Raw genomic sequence first — 21,360 nt, forward strand, 5'->3', positions numbered from 1 at the left:
GGGGGGGCAGGAGAGGGCGGCTGCGCCTGGCAGAGCAGTGCCCGGGACACTGATCCCTGCCCCGAGCGGGGCGGGGCGGGGTCCCCTCTGTCCCGCTCCGCGCTCCTCCCGCTGCCCGGGGCCGGGGCTCCCCATAACCGGGGCCGATGCTCCCGGGCCCGGCCTCCCGCCGCGGTGCCACCGCCCCCGCCCTCCCCTTCCGGGCCCGCCCCGGTTGTGGCTCCGTCGGCGCCATCGCGGCGCTCCGTGCCGGGGCCCTCCCCGGGCAGAGATGCAGCGGGTAAGGGCGAGCGGGGCCCCGCCCCGGGACCCGCCGGGACCGGAGGGGGGGGGGAATCCCGGTCCGGTTTCGGCGGCAGCTCCGCGCCGCCCCCTCCCCCCCCCGCGCTGCTCCTGCGCCTGAGGCCCCGTCCCCGCGGGTCCGTGGCTCTTGTCCGTGGCCCGGGAGGAGCGGGGGGGGCGGTGTGGGGACCCCCGGGACCCGCCGGTGCCCGGTGGTCTCGGGCAGGCGGGTGCTGAGCGGGGTGTCCAGACGTGGCAGGATGCGGCCCCAGCCTTCTGGTCCTGCTTAGCGGGGGGTGGGGACCCGGGGCCGGGTATTGCCCCCCCATCCCCGGCCTGAGCACAGCCGGACCCCCGGGCCAGGCTGAGGCGGGGGGGTCCGGGGATCCCCGGCCACCCCGCAATGACAGCGACGGGGCCGAGCAGCACAAGGACGGAGCCGTTTCGGGATCCGTGACCTGCTACAGCCCCGCCTGCCCCCCGGGAGAAGGAGGAGGTGAGGGTGGCGGCAGACACCACCCCCACCACCCCCCGATGGGGTCCCCGGGTCCCCTCAGCCCCTGCTCTTGTCTTGCAGGGTGCGGTGACGTTCGAGGACGTGGCCATCTATTTCTCACCCGAGGAGTGGGTAGAACTGACAACATGGCAGCGGGAGCTCTACCAGGAGGTGATGATGGACAACTATGACCTGGTCGCCAGCCTGGGTAAGGACGAGTCCTTGGGGAGCCCGGGCGTGGGCAGCACTGCCGGGCTGGGAGCGCGTCCGGAGGCTCAGCCAGGGGTCCGGAGGCTCAGCCGGGGGTCTGCAGCCCGAACCCCTCGGGTCGGGCGCACGTGGTCAGAGCCCAACCTGCCGTCTCTCCACGCAGAGCGGGGCTGCAGCGTGCCCGCTGCCCTCCCCGGGCCTGCCGAGTCCATCCCCGGTGTGTGAGGAATAACAGCTCCAGGTACCCCGGCCCCGCTGCTCCCCACCCGCTGCGCCCCGGCTCGCCGCCACGACCTGGGGCTGGCGCCGGCAGCTCCTGAGGGCCCTGAATGCAGCAGCCCCCCTCCCCGGTCCTGCTGCTCCCACGGCCGGTATCCTCCTGGCACGGCCCCCGGTGACGGTGACTCCTCAGGTGGCTCGGGGGATGCTGAGGTTTCTCTCTCCCACACAGGCCCCAAGTCCAAGCTCAGCCACAAAATGGAGCCTGGGGAGGAGTCACGTGGGGGGGTCCTCTGCGGCGGGGGGGACGGCAGAGCTCCCGATGCCTCCGGCACCTGTGAGTGACCGCGGGGACACCGGGCTGGGAAATTGGTGCTGATTTAGTAAGTTTGAGGTAGAAGCCCCTGGCGCAGCACGAGGCGGCTGACCCCAGCCAGACCCCCACCGAGGCGGGGTCCTGCCCCACATCCTCACTTGGGTGGGTTGGGGTGTCTCACCTCGGCCCGGTTGTGCCGTGGGCGTTGCAGGGGTGAGGGGAGGCTGCGGCGGGGCGGGGGGAGCCGGTGGTGCCAGGACCGTGGGGGGTCTGCGCTGACGGTGCCCCCGCCCTGTGCTGGGACGCCCCTCGCCATGACTGCGCCCCTGTTCCCGACAGCTGCCTGGGGCGGGACGGCCGGCGAGGACCCGTCTGAGGACAACGACCGGGGACGCTGGGTCCCGTACGCATCGCCAGCTGGGGCAGCCGAGGAGTTGGGGTACCCCACGCTCTGCTCCGGCTGGTGCCACGCGGAGCCGGGGGCCTGGGATGCCCCCCGGGAGCTACCGGGGTGGGAGCGGGGGGAACAGCCTCTGGGGGCGCCCATGGCAGGGGGTGGGGGGCTCCTCATCTGCGGCATCTGCGGGCTGAGCTTCGAGGCCGAGGCCGAGCTGAGCGTGCACCAGGACGAGCACCGGCGCCCGGCGCCCTACTACCAGTGCGGCGCCTGCGGCAAGGCTTTCCGCCACCGCCGCAACCTCCTGACGCACAAAAAGCACCGGGGCCGGCACCAGCATGCCTGCACCGAGTGCTGCAGGACCTTCTGCTTGAAAGGGGACCTGCTGCGGCACCGGGCCAGCCACGGCGGCGAGGGCGGCCACGTCTGCACGCTGTGCGGGGACAGCTTCCGCCACAAGCGCGGCTTGCAGGCTCACCGCAAGGAACACGCCGACCAGCCGTGCCACAAGTGCCCGCAGTGCAAGAAGCACTTCGAGGACGAGGCCAGCCTGAACCGTCACCAGGCCGCCCACTGCGAGGAGCGACCCTTCCTCTGCGGGCGTTGCGGCCGCAGTTTCAGCTGGAAGGAGAGCCTGATCATCCACCAGCGCAGCCACGCGCAGGAGCGCTCCCACAAATGCCCCGACTGCGGCCGCGGCTTCAGCCGCAGCGGGAACCTGCTGATGCACCAGCGTGTGCACACGGGCGAGCGGCCCTTCGCCTGCCCCCAGTGCGACAAGGCTTTCTGCAGCAAGGCCAACCTCATCACCCACAAAAAGCTCCACCGGCGTTACAAGACCTTCGCCTGCTCCCACTGCCGGCTGGGCTTCGACTCCAAGAGCAAACTGCTGCTGCACCAGCGGGCTCACGGCGAGGGGGATGCGGGCACCTCCACGGCGGGGGACGATGGCCAGCAGTAGCTGCGGCCACTCTGGAACACAGGAGGGGGCTTATCTCTGTGCTGGGAGGGCGTGGAGGGGGCCTCATCCTGCCCTCGTGGGACATGACTTTGCCCACTGCATCCTCCCCAGGGCACATCCAGGACCCGCCAGCCCCGCGCTCCGCACCCCTTCGGACCTCAAAAAAAACCCTCCAGGGCACTTCTCCCATTTTCCCTTCAGACCTCGAAATATTGTTCCGGGGTACTTCCCAGTTCTCCCAGTCCCACCAGTGCTGCGTGGGGGTTGTCTCCCTTGTCTGTATTTAAAGCCAGAAGGGAGTGATGTGAATGTGGTCTCTTGCAGAGGGGCAGAGGGCCCCGATCCTGTGCTGGGTGGTGGAGGAGCAGCTTGAGCCTCTCCCCGCTGCCCAGCTTTTGGCCCTCAGTCTTACCCTCGGAGAGGTGCTGGCGTTGGGCTGGGCAGCTCTGGGGGATGAACAGCACCCGGGACCCCCGTCCTGACCCACTCCTCTGGGCATAGCGGATGCTGCCGGGCGCTGGCCAGGTGAAGTTGGGGTGGGGATGGCGGAGTGGCCGCCCCATCTCCATCCCCTCTGGCTGCACACTGGTGAAACGGAGCTGTGAGCCCGGCCTGGGGCCACGGTTTGCCTGGAGCTGCGGAAGAACAGAGCCGGGGTGCGGAGCGTGGGACCCCCAGTCTGCCCAAAGGTGTCCCCCACCCCACGGGGGCACCTGGGGCCTGTGGGCTGCCCTGGCTCTGCCCAGGGCTGGGGGCTGTAATCCCTCCCCGATGGGGCTCGGAGGGATGGGGCAGCTCCTGGGGGGTCTCTGTGCTTCCGGGGAGGGCAGGGGTGAGGGGTGCTGTCTGCACCCGCAGCCTGGCTGCCCTGCCAGTGCCAAGGATGGAGCCATCCGGGCACCCCAACCTGTCCCGGTGCTGCTTCACCGGGACCTGCTGCCTTCCTCTGAACTGCTTTGTACCTTTGTTTGAAATGGGGGGCAGTGCCTGGGACGGGGAGACCGCTGTTCCCAGTTAGGAAGCGTGGCCACCCAGTTCAGTTTGTGGCCAGTGACTTTTCCCTCAAGCACCCCCCAGCACCAGTTCCCCTGTCTCTGGGTAAGTGTAGGAGGAGCCTGTTGGCGCATTTTAAGTTACGGAGCACCACGTTGCCCATGTTTTTTCATAGTTTAATAAATCCCTTCTGGCAGGAATGTGGCTGTTGGTTTGGACGAGCGGTTGCCCGTGCTGTGGCAGCACACTGCGTGCTTGGGAAGCTGAGGGGAGCTGGGCAGGGCTGGGAGGGCCTGTCCGGTGGGGGATTGGCTGCTGAGCCCGGCCTTAGCTGGTCCTTGTGCCGGCATTGCCCAGGGAGCCCCGAATGTGTCCGTTCCTGAAGATGCAGGTGGACTAGACGGTTGTCCTGCGTCCCTTCCAGCTGAAACTCCTATTCTATTCTATTCTATTCTATTCTATTCTATTCTATTCTATTCTATTCTATTCTATTCTATTCTATTCTATTCTATTCTATTCTATTCTATTCTATTCTATTCTATTCTATTCTATTCTACTCTATTCTATTCTACTCTATTCATTTGTTTCTATTTCTGTTATTCTATTATGTTCTATGCTGTGCTATGCTACACTACGCTACACCACACTATTCTATTCTCTATTAATTACAGCCTCAAATGCGAGCTGCATCGAGAGGGGCTGCAGCAACCAGTGCTCATACTGGGGTGACCCCCTGCTCGGGGGGGCAAGTGCTGGCCCACTCCCCCCACTCTGGGAGCTGTGTGGTGGCCACGCATGGTGCCTGGCATGGTCCGGGGCCGATGGCAGAGCCTGGGCAGGCAGAGCCGGGGAAGGGGGAGAAAATAAATGAGTCTGTGCTGCAATTTGCAACTGCCTCCAATTTTGGCACCAGTTCTTTGCCCCAGGTGTGGCTAACGGTGGCCAGTGGTTGCCTGAGGCCACCCTGCCCTTGCACAGCCCTGTCACCATCCCCAGGGATGCCTCTGGGGCCTGCTGGGTCCCTCTTGCACCTGGGGGGTGGCACCCGCAGCTGGGGGGGTGGATGGCCCCACACCCAGCTCTCGCTAGAGGCTGCTCCTGGGGTCGGGGGGGAGTTCAGGTGGGAGGGCAGGAGGGACCAGCCGGAATGGTGGACTAGGTCACGCTGTGGAGACCCTGCTCAGGTGATGGCACGCTGTCACCGGGGTTAGCGGGGTTGGGGGACGGCTGGGGACAGAGGGGCTGGAGAGGTGGGCCCGTGTTGGTGTTCAACAAGGCCAAGTGCAAGGTCCTGCACATGGGTCGGGGCAATCCCAAACACAAATCCAGGCTGGGTGATGAGTGGATTGAGAGCAGACCTGAGGAGAAGGACTTGGGGGTATTAGCGGATGGAAAACTGACTGTGAGCCAGCAATGTGCGCTGACAGCCCAGAAAGCCAACCGTGTCCTGGGCTGCATCCAGAGCAGTGTTGCCAGCAGGTCGAGGGAGGGGATTCTCCCCCTCTGCTCTCATGAGATCCCCCTGCAGTGCTGTGTCCAGCCCTGGGGGCACCAACATAAGGACATGGACCTGCTGGAGTGGGTCCAGAGGAGGCCACAGAGATGATCAGGGGCTGGAGCACCTCCCCTGTGAGGACAGGCTGAGAGAGTTGGGGGTGTTCAGCCTGGAAAAGAGACGGCTCGGAGGAGACCTTAGAGTGGCCTTCCAGTACTTAAAGGGGCCTACAGGAAAGCTGGGGAGGGACTCTTGATCAGGGGGTGTAGGGACAGGATGAGGGGTAACGGTTCTAAACTGAAAGAGCATGGATTTAGATTAGAGATAAGGAAGAAATTCTTTCCTGTGAGGGCGGTGAGACACTGGCACAGGTTTCCCAGAGCAGCTGTGGCTGCCCCCTCCCTGGCAGTGTTCAAGGCCAGGTTGGACGGGGCTTTGAGCAACCTGGGCTAGTGGAAGGTGTCCCTGCCCGTGGCAGGGGGGTTGGACTAGATGGTCTGTAAAGTCCCTCCCAACCCAAACCTTCCCGTGATTCTGTGATTCACCGGGTGTCAGGCTCTGCTGCCCTCGGGGGGCTGGTCCCTGACAAGAGCTGGGGCAGGGAGCAACCACCCATGGGACACCCAGGATGCAGGCAGTGGAGGCAGCCAAAGCCCCCCTGCCCTCCAGCCCCCTGCCAAGGCTGCCCCAGCCCCGCTGTCGGGTGGGTGACAAGCAGGTGGCACGTCCCCCTCGTCCCATCGTTTTGTGGATCTCTCCCTCTGCCCTTGCTGGCACCCAGACCCGGCACCCTACACCTCTTTCCCCCAGCTGCCCCACCAAGCAGCACGGCCTCACCACTGGCCTCCCCCCGCTGCCCCGTCACACCCACATCCCCTCGTCCCCTCGTCCCCTCATCCCGCTGCAATCCGTCACCCGCTGGCTCCTCCACTTGCAGACCCGCGTTATTGTTACTGACTGTTTATTGCCCACGACTGTACCATAGTCCCGGTAACGCACCCGGCTCCCGGTGGGACTGGTCGGTCCTGGCTGTACCAGGATGAACCCCCCCGCCTGACCCCCCCACCCTGTCCCAGCTGGCCCGGGGGACACTGGAGCATCCTGGGGGACACCGGAGCATCCCGGGGGAGGCTGGAGCATCCCGGGGAGCACTGGAGCATCCTGGGCGAGACTGAAGCATCCTGGGGGACACCGGATCATCCCGGCGGAGGCTGGAGCATCCCGGGGAGCACTGGAGCATGCCGGGGGACACCGGAACATCCCGCGGGACACCGGAGCGTTCCGGAGGAGACCGGAGCGTCCCGGCCCGGGGAGATCGGAGCATCCTAGGGGGTCCCGGCGGCCGGGGCCCGGGGCGGGGGGGGCCGGACTACAGCTCCCGGCAGGCAGCGGGGCGGGAGCCCTTTGTCTGCCTCGCCCCGTGCGCCGCCCGCCCCGGTGCGCTCCGGCGGTCGGCGGCCATCGGCGGCGATGCCCCTCTGAGCGCCGCCGGTGAGAGCGGGGGGCACCGGGGGCGGGGGGAGCACCGGAGCAGGTGGAGGGGTACCGCGGCTAGGCGAGGGGTAGGGGGGGGAGGCTCCGGGTTGGGGGGGCAGTGGGACAGGCTGGGGGGGGGTGTGTGTGTCACCAGGAGCGCGGACCACAGTGGTGACAGCCCGGGGGGGGGACACCGGGAGCGGGGGACACACCGGGAGACACCGGGAGAGGGGGGGTGCCGGGCCTCAGCCGCGGTGGGGGCGGGACGGAGACGCTGCCACCCCCCCCATACCCCTCCGACACCCCCACACCCCCCCAAAAAATAGCCCCAGCTCCAGCAATCCCAGCAGCTGGGATGGTTCTGGGGAGGGGGACGCTGGGCCGGGGGCGGGGGGGGGGCGGCACGGGAGGGCGGGGCGTGCCGGCACCCCGGAGGAGGGGGATCCTCCATCAGGGCGAGGGCCGGGGCCGCCCCTCCCAGCCCCGTGTCCCGGGGGAAGGGGGGTGTCACCCAGAGCACCCCGGCAGGGCCCGGGGCTCCGGCACCCCCCGGGACTCCCCTCAGCCCCCCTAAGGGGTCTCTTGCCAGGGTGCTGGTGGGTGGGGGTGGGGGCCCCAGAGCCAGGGACGTTCTCCTGGTTCTTGAGGTGTCCACCGTGAGACCCAGAAAATAAACCCTAATAAACCGGAATGACGCTTGCAAGTGCGGGGCTGGTTTTGGTGAAAACCGATCTATTTAATGAGCTGTTTGGGTCGGGGGGGGCCGGGGCAGCCTCACGGTACCTGCTGCACCCTGAGCCGAGCCCCGGTGGTGGCTCCGCTGCAGCCTCAGACCCCAGGAACTTCTACTGTGGCTTTGGAAAGGCTACGGGAAACTGGGGACAGGGAGCCGGCGGTGACCTCCCCCTCTGCTCCCCTTGGCACCCCGGGGGTCCCAGGCCGGGTGAGGGGGGTCAGATGGGAAGGGGCTGTGCCGTGGGCTCAGGGATGCCGTGGTTGCGGGGATGCCGTAGGTGCGGGGATACCATGGGTGCGGGATGCCGTGGGTTCAGGGATGCCGTGGGTGCAGGGATGCCGTGGGTGTGGGATGCTGTGGGTGCGGGGATGCTGTGGGCACGGGATGCCGTGGGCGCGGGATGCTGTGGGTGCGGGGATGCTGTGGGTGCGGGATGCCGTGGGTGCGGGGATGCCGTGGGTGCGCGGATGCCGTGGGCGCAGGATGCCGTGGGTGCGGGATGCCGTGGTGCGGGTTGCCGTGTCTGTGGGATGCCGTGGGTGCAGGGATGCCGTGGGTGCGGGATGCCGTGGGTGCGGGATGCCGTGGGTGCGGGGATACCGTGGGCGCGGGATGCCGTGGGGCTGGGGGTGCCGAGACCCCAGCATGACTCCCTGCCTGCCTGCTTGCGTGCACTCCTGCCAGGTGGCCCGAGCCCCTGAACTGCTCGTGGGGAAGAAGCCACTGTGGGAGGTCCATGGGGTGTTGTTGGGGGAGCACGAGACGGGTGAAGGCTCCCAGGGGGGCCCAGAGGATCCCCCGGGGATGAGCAGCCCTTTTCTGCCCCGTTTTTGCTCTGAATCACTCTGAGATTGTTCATTGCTCTGCCCCTGCACCCCTGCCACCGCGGCTGCTGGACTGGAAGGAGTGGTGGGGGGTGGCAATTTGGGTGACAGCAGGGTGCCCTGGCCCCCTCCTGTGCCAACCTGCACCGCTTAGCCCCTGCACTGTCCTTGGCCCCGCTGCTGCTGGCAGCTTCTCGGGGACAGATGTAGGGTGATGGGGGTCTGGGGGAGGGACGGAGCGGGGGGAATCGACACAGCCTGGGAGTGCTGGAGCAGGGAGCAGGGAGGCTGGCATCCTCCGGAGCATCCCTGTGTCTGTCACGGGGGAGGCTGGAAAGAAACTTTCTGTCCCTCGGGCAGGTTCTTCTGGAGGGAGCCCCAGGCTCCCCAACAATGGAGCAAGAGGACAAGCTGTTTGGGGGGGATCCCCAGGACGCGAGGCTCCAGGGGGTGCCCGATGCCTGCGGCACAGGTGAGGCTGCCAAAAGGTCCCGCGGGGACGTGACTACCGTGGCACCACGGGGACTTTGCAGCCCCCCCCAGACTCTGGACCCCCCAGCTCTGAGCTGCCACATCCCACGGAGTCCCCCCTGCCCACGAGGGAGGGTCCGTGCCCCCAAGCTGGGCACGGGGCTGCAGAGGGAGTGTGGAGCCGGTGTGGTGCCATGATGCCGGTGCTGCCCGGGAACCCAAGAACAGCTTTGTCTTCCTCAGGAAAGGGCTGGGCTGCCGTGAAGTGTGAGACTGTGGTGAAAACTGAACTGGAGGATGAGTCTTACACCCTGTACCCCCAGGGCCTGGGTGCCACCGTCCCCAGTGTCCCCAGCACCGGTGAGCGACCGAAGAGTGCACGGCTAGGGGAGGGCTGGGAGCTTGGTGAGACGTGCAGCCCCCTGGCATCAAGTCCCCTGTCCCATACCGACTGCTCCAGGTGACGTCCTGTATCGACTGCTCCGGGTGATGTCCCTACGGGGACATGGGAAAGGATATTGCGCTGGGGAGCTTTTCTGGGACAGCATGTGCGCAGTGCCGTTTGGTAACTGGGAATTCCCTCCTGGAGGAAAAAGGGTGATTCTTTTTCTTCCGTAACAAATATTTAATATCTCTGGGTGTTTTGGATCTCCATGGTTCTGTGGCTCTTTCCCTGGGGGTTCGGTGTCCTGGCACTGGGAGATGCCCGGTGGCTGCAGGGAGCTCCTAGGATTAAAGCATGGTGAGCTGGAGCTGGAGCTGGAGCTGGCACAGACAGAGTGTGGGGACGTCCCGAGCACTCGGTCTGTCCTTGAGCCAGACGCACGGGCTGTGCATTTCCTCCCCCAGGCATCAAAGCGGAGATTGTGGTTAAGAGTGAGCCGGAGGACGAGGCGTATGGCGGTTACCACACTGGCTCCGCGGATGGGGATGTGCCCCCCCTCCCCACTGCCTGTAAGTGAGACAGGGAGCTGGGGGGCCAGGGGGATGGTGACACTGTCCCGTGCCACCCTGGGGACAGTGAGGCAGCACCGTGCTCTGCCTGCAGGTGATGCGAAGCCCGAGGTCATCGTGAAGGTGGAGCCGGAGGAGGAGCCATTCATCGGGTGCCCCCCGGGGCTAGGTCACCCAGGAGGTCCCAGCCACTGTGGCAGCACAGGTGAGCACCAGGGCGAGGTGTGGGGACAAGTGTCCGGGCTTGCTGGGCACTGTTCCCGCCTTACGGTGGGAGGAGGAGGAGGAGGAAGCCACCTTCCTTGAGTGGGGAGTGAACCCTTGGCGGGCACCTTCTGGCGTTTATCACCGAAGGTGCTGAGCCGCCGGTGAGCAACACACCGAGGCAGGTGTGGTGCTGAGCTGGGCCGTTGCGAAAGCTGCGAGCTGGCGGTGGTGGCGCTGGTGATGAGTGATGCCGATGGCAGCTGCACGATGGGATTTCCCCTTTTTGCAGCTTTATTTGGTGCTTCAGTGTTTCTCAGGGTGCGGTGTGTCCCCTCCACCAGCCCGGCTCACACGTGGTTTGCCGTGTCCATGCTCTTCTCGCCAGTCCCAGGTGTAACTCGGCCATGAACCGGCTGCAGGGAGGCAATGGGCAGGCGGAGGCGGCTGTGTGGGTCCCACCAGTGCCTCGTGGGTCCCACCAGTGCCTCGTGGGTCCCACTGCTGCCTTGTGGGTCCCACTGGAGCCTCGCAGCTGCTGGAGCAAAGCTGGGGCTGACTGGTGAGCCTGGGGCAGCCTTGCCACTGGCTTCTGGTGCTCAGAGGAGTGACTGTCCCTGGGACTGCACCTGACACCGCTCCCGTGGCCCCCATATCCCCTGTCCCTCTCCCAACCACGTCCCAAACCCGGTGGAAAGCCGCAAGGAGGGACCCGCCAGTGCAGGGGGGTGAATGCAGCTCGGGGGGAGTCTCCTGGCAGGTAACAGCGGGGCTCCCCTTCTCTTGGCAGACAGCGATGGCGAGCGGCATCCCAAGGAGGAGCTGGAGGAGGTGCAACCTGAGGATGAAAGCCTGGGGGCTGCCTCGGGGGTGTCCCTGGGACCCCGGCCCTGCGTCAGCCAGTGGACTGTGCGGCAGGCACAGGGCGCTGTAGCCGAGCTCCAGCGCAACCCGGCAATGCCCAGGGGGCCGCGGGCCACCCCCGAGCCCCGGGGGCTCTGCCTGGAGAAGGGCACAGCTCCGGCGGTGCTGGTGGGCAGCGCTGGGCAGAACCCCCCCTCTGCCTGTGGGGCGGGAAGCACCGTGGCTCCCAGCACTGGGCCAGCACGGCGTCCCCGCAGCCACGGCGCCGAGCGTCCCTTCGCCTGCAGCGAGTGCGGGAAGAGCTTCCAGCACCGGGGAAACCTCATCACCCACCTGCGGGTGCACACTGGGGAGAAGCCCTTCACCTGCACTGTCTGCGGCAAGAGCTTCAGCCAAAAGGGCGACCTGATGCGGCACCAGCGCATCCACACGGGCGAGAAGCCATTCGAGTGCACCGTCTGCGGCAAGAGCTTCTGCTCCAAGCAGACCTTCATCCTGCACCAGCGCATCCACACCGGCGAGAAGCCCTTCTCCTGCTCCGAGTGTGGCAAGAGCTTCAACCGCAAGGCCAACTTCATCACCCACCAGAAGATCCACCGCGGCGAGCGCCCCTTCATCTGTGCCGAGTGCGGCAAGGGCTTCTGCGCCAAGAAGACCTTCATCCTCCACCAGAAGATCCACATCGGCGACCGGCCCTTTGGCTGCTCCGAGTGCGGCAAGAGCTTCAGCCGCAACGGCGACCTGACGCGGCACCAGCGCATCCACACCGGCGAGCGGCCCTTCGCCTGCGCCGACTGCGGCAAGTGCTTCAGCCACAACGGCGAGCTGATCAAGCACCAGCGCATCCACACCGGCGAGAAGCCCTTCACCTGCACTGAGTGCGGCAAGAGCTTCAACCGCAAGGGCACCCTCATCACCCACCAGCGCATCCACACCGGCGAGCGGCCCTTCGTCTGCCCCGAGTGCGGCAAGACCTTCAACCTGAAGACCACGCTGATGAAGCACAAGCGCATCCACACCGGCGAGCGGCCCTTCACCTGCCTGGAGTGTGGGAAGAGCTTCAAGTACAAGGGCAACCTCCGGACCCACCACCTCACGCACACAGTGGAGCGGGTCTACCCCTGCACTGAGTGCGGCAAGGTCTTCAGGCACAAGAAGGAGCTGACGGTGCACCAGGGCCTGCACACGGAGGAGAGGATCCTCTCCTGCTGCCGGGAGGGAGAGTCCTTCAACCCCTTCCTCCCCACACACCCGCTCCTCCTCTCCTGCACCCAGCTCCCGGTGCCACTGGAAGCCTTTGCCAAGTACAAGTAGGAAGGGCTGCGGCAGCGGGGACAGCCTGGTGTCCTGCCCGGTGTCCTGCCCACAGCACAGCCCTGCCTGGTGTATTACTGGCGGGCCACAGCAGCGATGGGAGGAACGAGACCATTGCTAAAGCCTCGGAGACACTGCAGGGCCGTTGGCTGATGGGGGCCGAAGCTTTTCGGGCTCCCCTGGGGATGGTGCCAGCTGTCGGCGGCGCTGGAGGGGCCAGTGCTCTGGCCTCATGCCGGCACTGTTCCCACCCCCAGGTCACGGGGGGCTTTGTCATCCCCCACCTGAGTTGCTGGTCTCGTTTGCTCTTCAGAAATCTGGCAAAAGTGATTTGCAGGGGGAAGGTGTGATGATGGGGGTCACCGTGCCCCTCCCCAGGTTTTCTGCTCCTGTCCACTCCGCTCCCTGACCCCTGTAGCAGAACCCCCCTTGTCTCGTGCAGAGAGCCCCGGTTCAGCCGCTCGCTGGAAAGGGGCAATGCCGAACCCGAGTCGTCCTTTCTCCTTGTCCTTATCCCACACAGACACACCCGAGCAGGGGGAGAGCTGGGGGCTTGGTGCAGCCTCTGGGCCATGCTGTATGGCTGTCCCTGGCTCGGAGCTGGCTCAGCACCCCCCTTTTTTTTCCCACAACCCCCATCACAGTTTTACCGAGTCACGTTTTTGGGATCCTTCCACCCCCAGTGCCTGCTGCCTCCCCAGCGTTGATTCCCCCGTCTGGTGCATCCCCCAGTGCTGGCACTGCTCCTGGTGACACCACCAAAGCTGTCAAACAGCTGGAAAAAGGCTTTTTCTTTTTTGCAGCCTCCCCCTGGTCCCAGCGCAGCTCCCAAAGCTCTGTTTCATTCTCCCGGGAATTCCTGGGCCCCTCGGTCGCTCTGTTGGCATCCTGGACATGGGCTGGTTGGAAGGGACCTTCCCTGACCCCTCTCGGGCATGGCGATCCCCCTGCGGGGTGTCAAACGCCTCCTCACCTGGCACTCGCCTCGGAAAGGGGCTTTGGTGAAAAACAAGTCTTTTAGGGGGCGGGCAAAGGGGCGGCTGCAGGGCCCAGGGTGGGTCAGGTTGTTTCCTCAGCCGCTGTTTCTGCAGGGGGGGTGTTCTGGGGGGGCACCAGGGGCTCCCAGCTGTCTCCCCAGCTTGCTGTGTAGCTCGAGGTGTTGCTCATTGCTTCCTCACCTCAGTTTCCCCGTCTGTAAAATGGGGGTAATACCACTCGCTGTAGGGGTGGTGGGAGGGTTAACCCCTTCCTGACTGTGGAGAGAGCCCTGGGGGACAGTGAGTGCTGCCACAGGGGGGCTGTTACCGCTGCTGGGGGCCGGCGATGGCTTGGATGATACGTGAGAATCCCCCCAACAAGCCCTTGAAATGCAGCAGGTGAGGCCCACGTGTGTTTACAGCTCCACTCCATCCTTTTCTAACCTAGAAACTAATAAAAAGTGCAAATATACGGGAACCCCGTTGTCTAGTACAATTTGCTGCTTCTTCCTGCTCACATGGGAGCTGTGGGTCCCCTCATCCCTCCTTGCTGGGGGGTTTCTGCTGCTTCCACCTTGCCCGGCACCCAACACCCACCTGCCCGTGACCATGGACCTTGTCGGGAGTGGGTGCAGGCGGGGGGCGAGCGCTGGGAGCTGCCGTCACTGTCACCAGAGAGCTGGCATCTGTCCTGGCTTTGGCTGGAATAGAGTTAATTTTCCTTCTCAGTAGCTCCAACAGTGCTGTGTTTTGGCTTCAGTGAGGGATTTGGTATGAGAAGAATGTTGAGAACACGCTGATGTTTTCAGTTGCGGCTGAGAAATCAAGGACTCTCCAACTCCCCATGTGCTGCCCATGTGCAGGTGCACAAGGAGCTGGGAGGGAGCGGAGCCAGAGTGCCGGACCCAAACCGGCCGCTGGAATATTCCAGATGATGTAACATCATGCTGGGTGTATGGATGAGGATTGGCCGGGAAGGGGAGTTTCCAGGATTGCTGCTGGGATTGTGGGTTTGGGATCTTGTTTCTTTCCAGGATCACTGGCTGGGAACAGGCTGCGTGTCGGTCAGCGGAGGGTGAGCAGTCGCACTGTGCATCACTTGTTTGTACTTTCTATAATTGTTTTATTTTATTTCAATTATTAAACTGTTTTTATCTCAACCTACAAGTCTCCCTTTACCGCTCCAATTCTTTTTTCCAGCCCCTGGGCAGGAGGAGGCTATGTGGTGTTGGGCTGCTGACCAGGTTTAAACCACGACAGCATTGCTGTCACTGGGGAGCTGCCACCACTGTCACCCGGGAGCTGCCGTGCCATTCTATTGCCCTCACCCAGGTGTTTAACACCTCTGGGGCTGTCAGAGGTGCCCAGGGATGGCCCCGGGGGCACATGCAGGTCCCCTGCGTCCCCCTGGTGAGGCCGAGCCGTGGCTGATCCCCCTGGGCTGGCACAGGGCAGCAAGCAGCTCCAGTGTGGGTCAGCATCTTGGGGAGCTGGCAGGGAACCCCAGCAGCGCTCGGGCGGCTGCGGGGCCCTTCCCCGGCAAAGACTCTGCCACAGCACCTTCTCCAGCACCAATTGAGACGCTGAGGTTGAGCCGGAGCCCATCTGGCATCGCCGGCTGCGCCACTGGCACTGTGCGGTGCCCGAGGGCTGAGGGGGATGCGGTGCCCAGCTGTGGGGTCTGGGGTAGGGACAGGGCTTCGCTCGTCGGCAAGGTCTGTCATGGTTTGACTCTGGCAGCACCTGGCCACTCCCTCGCCACTCTCCCCGGTGGTAAAAGTGAGAAGGAAACTCGTGGATTGAGATAAAACCAGTTTAATAATGAACAATAAATAACCATTTAAAAAACCAGAATTGTAAGGAAAAGAGAAAGAAAAAAAAAAACCACGAGAGGAAAATAAACCCCAAGAGAAAAACAAACCCCAAGAAAGACAAGTGATGCAAATAAGAATAATTAACTGCTCACCAGCAACCAGACGATGCCCAGCAGCCCCCCCCACCAGCTCCCCCTCCCCCCCAGCTTTATGGCGCTGAGCACCCAGTGCTGGGGCCCAAGATGTCCCTGCGGTCCCTCGGGGTCCGCTCTCCTGGCCGTGCCCCTCCAGCCTCTCATGCCCCCCACGTGCTGAATCACTAACCAGGGCCTGTGGGCTGGGGGGGGGCAGAGCGAGGCCCCCCAGGACCACGTCTGCAACACCGCTGGGGCTGTCCCTGACCCCCGGCGATGTCCCTCAGCGGGCAAGGGGACACACACACCCCCCCACACTGTGGGCCTGGTGCTGGCAACCCCCCGGCACAGACAGTGTCCCTCCACTCCTGCACACAGCTCCCCCCCTCCCCACCCCCCGCAGAGGTGTGACCCCCCAGTGCTGCTGCCCAAACCTCAACAGAGCACCCCCATCCCCGGGGGGGTGGGGGGCACCCACATCCCTGCAGCTGGGGGGGCACCCACATCCCTGAGGGTGGGGTCATTGTGTGGGGGGGAACCCCTATCCCTGCAGCTGGGGAGGTGTGGGGGGACCCTCATCCCTCTGGGTGGGGTTATGAGGGGGGTAACCCCATCCCTGCAGTGGGGGGCATAGGGGGGCTCCACATCCCTCAGCTGGGGGGGGGGGCATGTGGAGCACCTGCATCCTTGCATTTGGGGGGGGGCACCCCCATTCCTGCAGCTGGGGGGGTGGGGGGAGAAGCACATCCCTGTGGGTGGGGCCATCGGGGGGGGGATCCCCCATTTCTGCAGCTGGGGGCGGGGGGAACGGCAACGCTGTGTGTGTGGGGTCATGGGGGTACAACCCATCCCTGCAGTGGGGGGTATGGGGGGGGCCCACATCCCACAGGTGGGAGGGAGCACGAGAGGCACCAGCATCCCTCCGGATGGGGGGGAGGGGGACACTCGCATCCCCACGGATGCGGGTATGGGGGGGGGCACCCGCGTCCCCGCAGCTGGTCTGAGAGGGGGACGACGGCGACGACACGCGACACGCCCGCATCCCTGCGGGTGGGTGTGGGTGTGGGGTGCCCCCTCCTCCCGCCCCCGGGCCCTGCCCAGCCCCCCCCCCCGCCCCAGCCCGGACTACACCTCCCGTGCTGCACCGGCGGCGGGCGGCCCCCCCCGGGCTGACGCAGCCGCCGGCTCCCGGGGCCGCCTTTGTCCCCGCCGGGCTGGCGGCGCGGCCCCGGCGCAGGTAGGGGCGGCGGGCGGCGGGCCCGAGGCACGGGGATGGGCGCTGCCTCCCCCCCAACCCCCCCCCAGAACCCACGGGCATGCCCCCGGCGGGCGGCACCGGGAGGGGACCCCGGCCCCGACAGCTTCTCCCCTCCCTCACCCCGCCCTGCCAGACCCCTCCCCTCCCGGACCGCGGTCCCCCTCCCCGGTGTTACCCCCTGCCCGGCCTTGCTCAGTCTCCCCCCGCCCCCCCGCCCCGTGACAACACGGACGCGCTGCTCCGTGTCCCACCCACCCGAGCCCCCCCGAATCCTGGGAAGGGGTCAGACCCCCCCGGGACACTTCCCCACATCTCCCTCCTGCTCCTCCTGCGCACTGGTGCTGTCAGGATTTCCAAGAACCCCTATTTTTTTTTTTAAATCCTATTTTTCCTGGCTATTCCCTGCACTCTGGGCCGGTGTTTCCCTGGTGGGTTTTGAGGCCTTGGGTGGAGGCGGCCGCTGGCAGGTGAGTGACCTTCAGCCCCTTTATTAATCCAAAATCTTGTGCTTGGCAGCGCCCGCCTGTGTCGGCTGCGCCAGCGCGGCTGCTCCCGGCACCGGCATCTCCTGCAGAATCTGGAGCCTCCCACCTCCGTCTTCCCGGATAAATATTTGTCTCCATCTCCGAGCCAGCGGCGCGCTGGGCTGCGGGCTGCTCCGGCAAGGTGGGGGTCAGGCACAGCTGGCGCCCGCCCCAGCGCTAGCGATAAACCCTAAAAAGTCTGGACGCCCCGGTTCAGTGCAGGGTGCTGCCGCTGCCGAGCTGCGCCGCGGGCAGGAGCGTGGCTGTCGCCAGGCCTCGGGCCGAGCCTCGTGTCACGGTGCTGTGCCGTGCCGCGACAGGGGCACTGGCGTACGGTGCGGGTCTGCAATCCGTCGTGAGCGGGGGAAACCTGCCCCTGAGCCCGCCAGCTCTGCCCAGCTCCCGGCATGAGATGCCGGAGCCACCGGCAGCAGCAGGACTTCGGCAGAGGCGGCTGGTGGGCACGCGGCGCAGTGTGCTGAACCAGGCCCACTTCTCGCCACAGATGCCGGTGACGTTCGAGGATGTGGCCGTCTACTTCTCTGCTGAGGAGTGGGCCGAGCTGGCAGGCTGGCAGCGCCGGCTCTACCGGGAGGTGATGCTGGAGAACTACCGGGCGGTTGCCTCGCTGGGTGAGGGCTCTCGCTGGCACCTCTGGGCTGGGGCCAAGCTGGGATTTAGCTCCGTAACTGTGCTGGAGCCCCAGAAAGCAAAAATCTGGCTGTGGCTGTGACTGCCCGAGCACTGGCCGGCAGTGGTGATAGATGTACTGAGCCGGGGAGTGCCTGCAGAGAGCTGTCCTGGGGAGGGGAGGGGAGGGAATGGGACAGGGATGGGATGGGATGGGATGGGATGGGATGGGATGGGATGGGATGGAACAGAATAGAATAGAATAGAATAGAATAGAATAGAATAGGAGAGAAAAGGAGAGAAAAGGAGAAGAGAAGAGAAGAGAAGAGAAGAGAAGAGAAGAGAAGAGAAGAGAAGAGAAGAGAAGAGAAGAGAAGAGAAGAGAAGAGAAGAGAAGAGAAGAGAAGAGAAGAGAAGAGAAGAGAAGAGAAGAGAGAAGAGAAAAAATAGAGAATAGAATAGAATAGAATAGAATAGAATAGAATAGAATAGAATAGAATAGAATAGAATAGAATAGAATAGACCATTTTAATTGTGTGGGCCCTACAAGGCCCATCAGGGCCCCCTGCCTGCCCACCCCAGCACTGCCCAAAGCCAGAGCCATTGTTAGGGGCATTGCCCGTTGGCCACAGCAACCCCAAGGGGTCCGGGGCACCTGGGGCACCCGCGCCATGCTGGGGAGCTGGGGCCGGGCTTTGGCCATGCTCTCGGTACAGAAATGGCGCTGCTTTGAGCCACTCCCTGTGTCCTGTTTGAAGGAGGGTAGGGGGGCCTGCAGGCATGGAGGTGGGGGCAGAGCCAGAGGGAGATGCTGGAGCCAGGGGGGCCTGGGGGTGCCGGTGCTGCCATCCTGGCAGTGCGGGAGGGAGTGCTTCTGTTTCTGCCCCGGACAGGCCGTCCTGCTGTCAAGCCAGAGCTCATCTGCAAGATGGAGCGAGAAGAGCTGCCGTGCGTGCCAGACCCCCCTGGGGTGTGGGGGGGGCACTGGACCCCTGTGCCAGGCGGGTACCGGGGGGCTGTGGTGGCGGGGGGGAATCCAGCAGCACCGTCCCCTTGGCCCCAGATGCTCTGTGCATCGGGAAGGGTTGGGGGCTGGGGGGTGCCTGTGCCAGTCCCTGTGGTGGGGGGTCCCATGTGCCAGTCCCGTCCCTGGCAGTGACCCCGGCCTCTCCTTCCCAGGAGCCGGTGACATCCCAGTGCAGAGGGTGGCTGGGGGGGTCCCTGAGGGGCTGCCGGCACCCTCCGCCCTGCTCCAGGGAACGCCCGAGCGGGGCGGGAGGCGACGGAAGGGCTCGGCCCGCAGCCGGCCGGGCAGGAGCAGGGGGGGCCCATCAGGGCTCCACCAGCTCCTGGCCCCCCAGCCGCTGGAGAAGACCCCCCCGACGTGCCCCGAGTGCGACAAGAGGTTCAAGAGCCAGACGGCGTTGGCCATCCATGAGCGGAGCCACACGGGCGAGCGGCCCTTCCCCTGTGCCCGCTGCGGCAAGGCCTTCCCCTCCAAGGGGGACCTCAAGCGTCACCAGAAGACCCACGCTGGGAAGCCGGACCCCCCTCGTCCCGGCACTGGCCTCCCGGCCAAACTGCAGCCAACTCGCTCCCCCCGTGGCCCCCCGGCCCCCAGGAGACCCCACGCCTGCACCGAGTGCGGGAAGAGCTTCGGGAAGAGCCGGGACCTGAGGAAGCACCAGCAGACGCACACGCCGGCGAGGCCCTTCCCCTGCCCGCAGTGTGGCCGCCGCTTCCGCCTGAAGCAGATCCTGGCGTCGCACCAGAAGGTGCACGGCGGGGAGAAGCCCTTCGGTTGTGGCGACTGTGGCAAGCGCTTCGGTCAGAAGCATCACCTCCTGAGCCACCGCCGCATTCACACCGGTGAGAAACCCTTCGCCTGCGGCCACTGCGGCCACCGCTTCAGCCAGAAGCACCACCTGGTCAGCCACCAGCGCATCCACACCGGGGAGCGGCCCTTCGCCTGCGCCCGCTGCCCCAAGGCCTTCCGGGACAAGAAGACCCTCACCGTCCACCAACGCGTCCACACTGGTGAGAAGCCCTACAAGTGCGGCGAGTGCGGCAAGACCTGCAGCCAGAAGCAGCACCTCAAGAGCCACCAGCGGGTTCACCGGGACCGGCCGGTGGTGCTGGAGGGCAACCGGTGGGAATGTGGGGGGGGTCCATCCCCGGCGGGGGGGCGAGCAGAGGCCAAGCCTTTCCAGTGCGGCGGCTGTGAGAAGCGGTTTCGGGACGAGGGGATCATGCTGGCTCACCAGCGCACCCACGGCACCCTCGGCTTGCCACCGCTGCAGCCCAGCATCCCCCGAAACTGCCGCTGAGGGGTCCGCGGGGTGCCGGGGGCTGTGGTGAGGGTGGCTGCAGCACCCAGAGCATCGACCCCCAGCTCTGTCAGAGCAGCTACGTGTGAGCTGGGAGCGAGCGGCAGCCACGGTCCCCTCTGGCTCTGCGGAGAAGCATCCTCGCTGGCGCAGGCTGGATCCCCTTTAGCTGCTCCCTGGGGACTCCCTGGGCAGCAGCACTGCACTTGTCACTCAAGGGGGTTCGTCGCTGGTGCCCCTTCCTGTTGTGCCATGGGCGCAGGACTGGCTGCCAGGGCAGGGGACACAAGAAATGGGTCACCACACAGCCAGAACGGTGCAGGGGATGGAGGGGAATATGCTGCTTTATTTTTCCACCCAGATAGTAAATAAAAAGCTTCTTGATGCCACCAACGAGCAGCGAGCTCCATGGCAACACAGCGCGTGCCACCGCTCGCTGGCGGCAGCACCAGGGCCTGGGCTGGGGCCAACATCCCCTTCCTCATCCCTAGAAAACCCCTGTCCCAGCCCATTCCCGCTGGGACACAGTGAGAGGCTGTGCTGCGCAGCCAGGGGCAAAGCGGTGTCCTGAGGGAGCTGGAGGGACGTGGGCTGGTCCTGGCGAGAGGTGCCACCCGTGCCGGAGCCACCGGACTGTGCTGGAACCAGCCGCGCTTTCCATCATCTTGTTTTAAATTTTATTTTTTTCAGTCAGCACAGGGACACAAATTCACTCATGCCCAAAGTTTCCTTCTATTCCCCCCAAAAAGCCGGAGTTGGTGGTGGCCACAACAGTCAAAGCCCAGCTCGTGGGTTTGGTGTCAGGCGTGCAAAGGCACCTTCGAGTTTCAGGGGTGCCCAGGGCACTGGGGGGGGGCGTGCTGTGGGGCTGGGGAGGCTACAGGGGGCTGGGGGGGGATGTGGGGCTGCGGCAGGTGTGTGTGGGGATGGGCAGGGGCCCCATTCCCTCCTCGACACTGACCCCCTCCCTCTGCTCATCCCTGAGGCTTTCTGGGACCCAGCCTCCATGCTGGGGGTCTCACCTCCCCCCAGACACAGGCCGAGTGGCCTCGGGTGTGTCCCCCATGTCCCCCACATGAGCCCCCCCCCACAGTCCTGCACACCACCAGGCCCACCCTGGTCCCCCTCAATCCTCCCCAGTCCCCTCCCAGTCCCCTCTGATCCCTCCCTGGTGCCTCTCCGGTTCCCCCCCAGTCCCTCCTGGTCCCCTGCAACCTCTCCCAGGTCCCCCCCAAGCCCTTCCCCATCCCGCCCGATGTCTCCCCCCTAGTCTCTCCCCAGTCCCTCCTGGTCCATCTCAAGCTCTCCCAGGTCTCCCCCAGTCCCCCTGATCTCTCCTAGTCGCTCCCAGTCCCCCTTGAGCCCTTGCTGGTCCCTCCCGGTTCCCCCCTGTTCCTCCTGGTCCTCCCTGAGCCCTTCTCTGTCCCTCCAGTCCCTCCTCAGTCCTCTCTGAGCCCTTCCCAGTCCCCCACAGCCCCCTGCAG

At 65.3% G+C, this 21,360-nt stretch overlaps 1 protein-coding gene across 1 annotated transcript; it reads left to right on the forward strand.

Moving 5' to 3' along the window:
* The first annotated feature begins 210 nt into the window (after positions 1 to 210).
* Positions 211 to 20,265, forward strand: LOC141936268 (uncharacterized). The gene is made up of 6 exons (XM_074853153.1): positions 211 to 280; positions 860 to 986; positions 1,440 to 1,544; positions 1,863 to 2,748; positions 11,156 to 12,011; positions 19,325 to 20,265. Exons 1-6 carry the CDS (start codon positions 272 to 274, stop codon positions 19,874 to 19,876), a joined length of 2,535 nt encoding a protein of 844 aa, XP_074709254.1. The 5' UTR covers positions 211 to 271; the 3' UTR covers positions 19,877 to 20,265.
* Positions 20,266 to 21,360: the final 1,095 nt, after the last annotated feature.

The sequence above is a fragment of the Strix uralensis genome, chromosome 1 (genome assembly GCF_047716275.1).
Source record: "Strix uralensis isolate ZFMK-TIS-50842 chromosome 1, bStrUra1, whole genome shotgun sequence".
Classification (NCBI taxonomy): Eukaryota; Metazoa; Chordata; class Aves; order Strigiformes; family Strigidae; genus Strix; species Strix uralensis.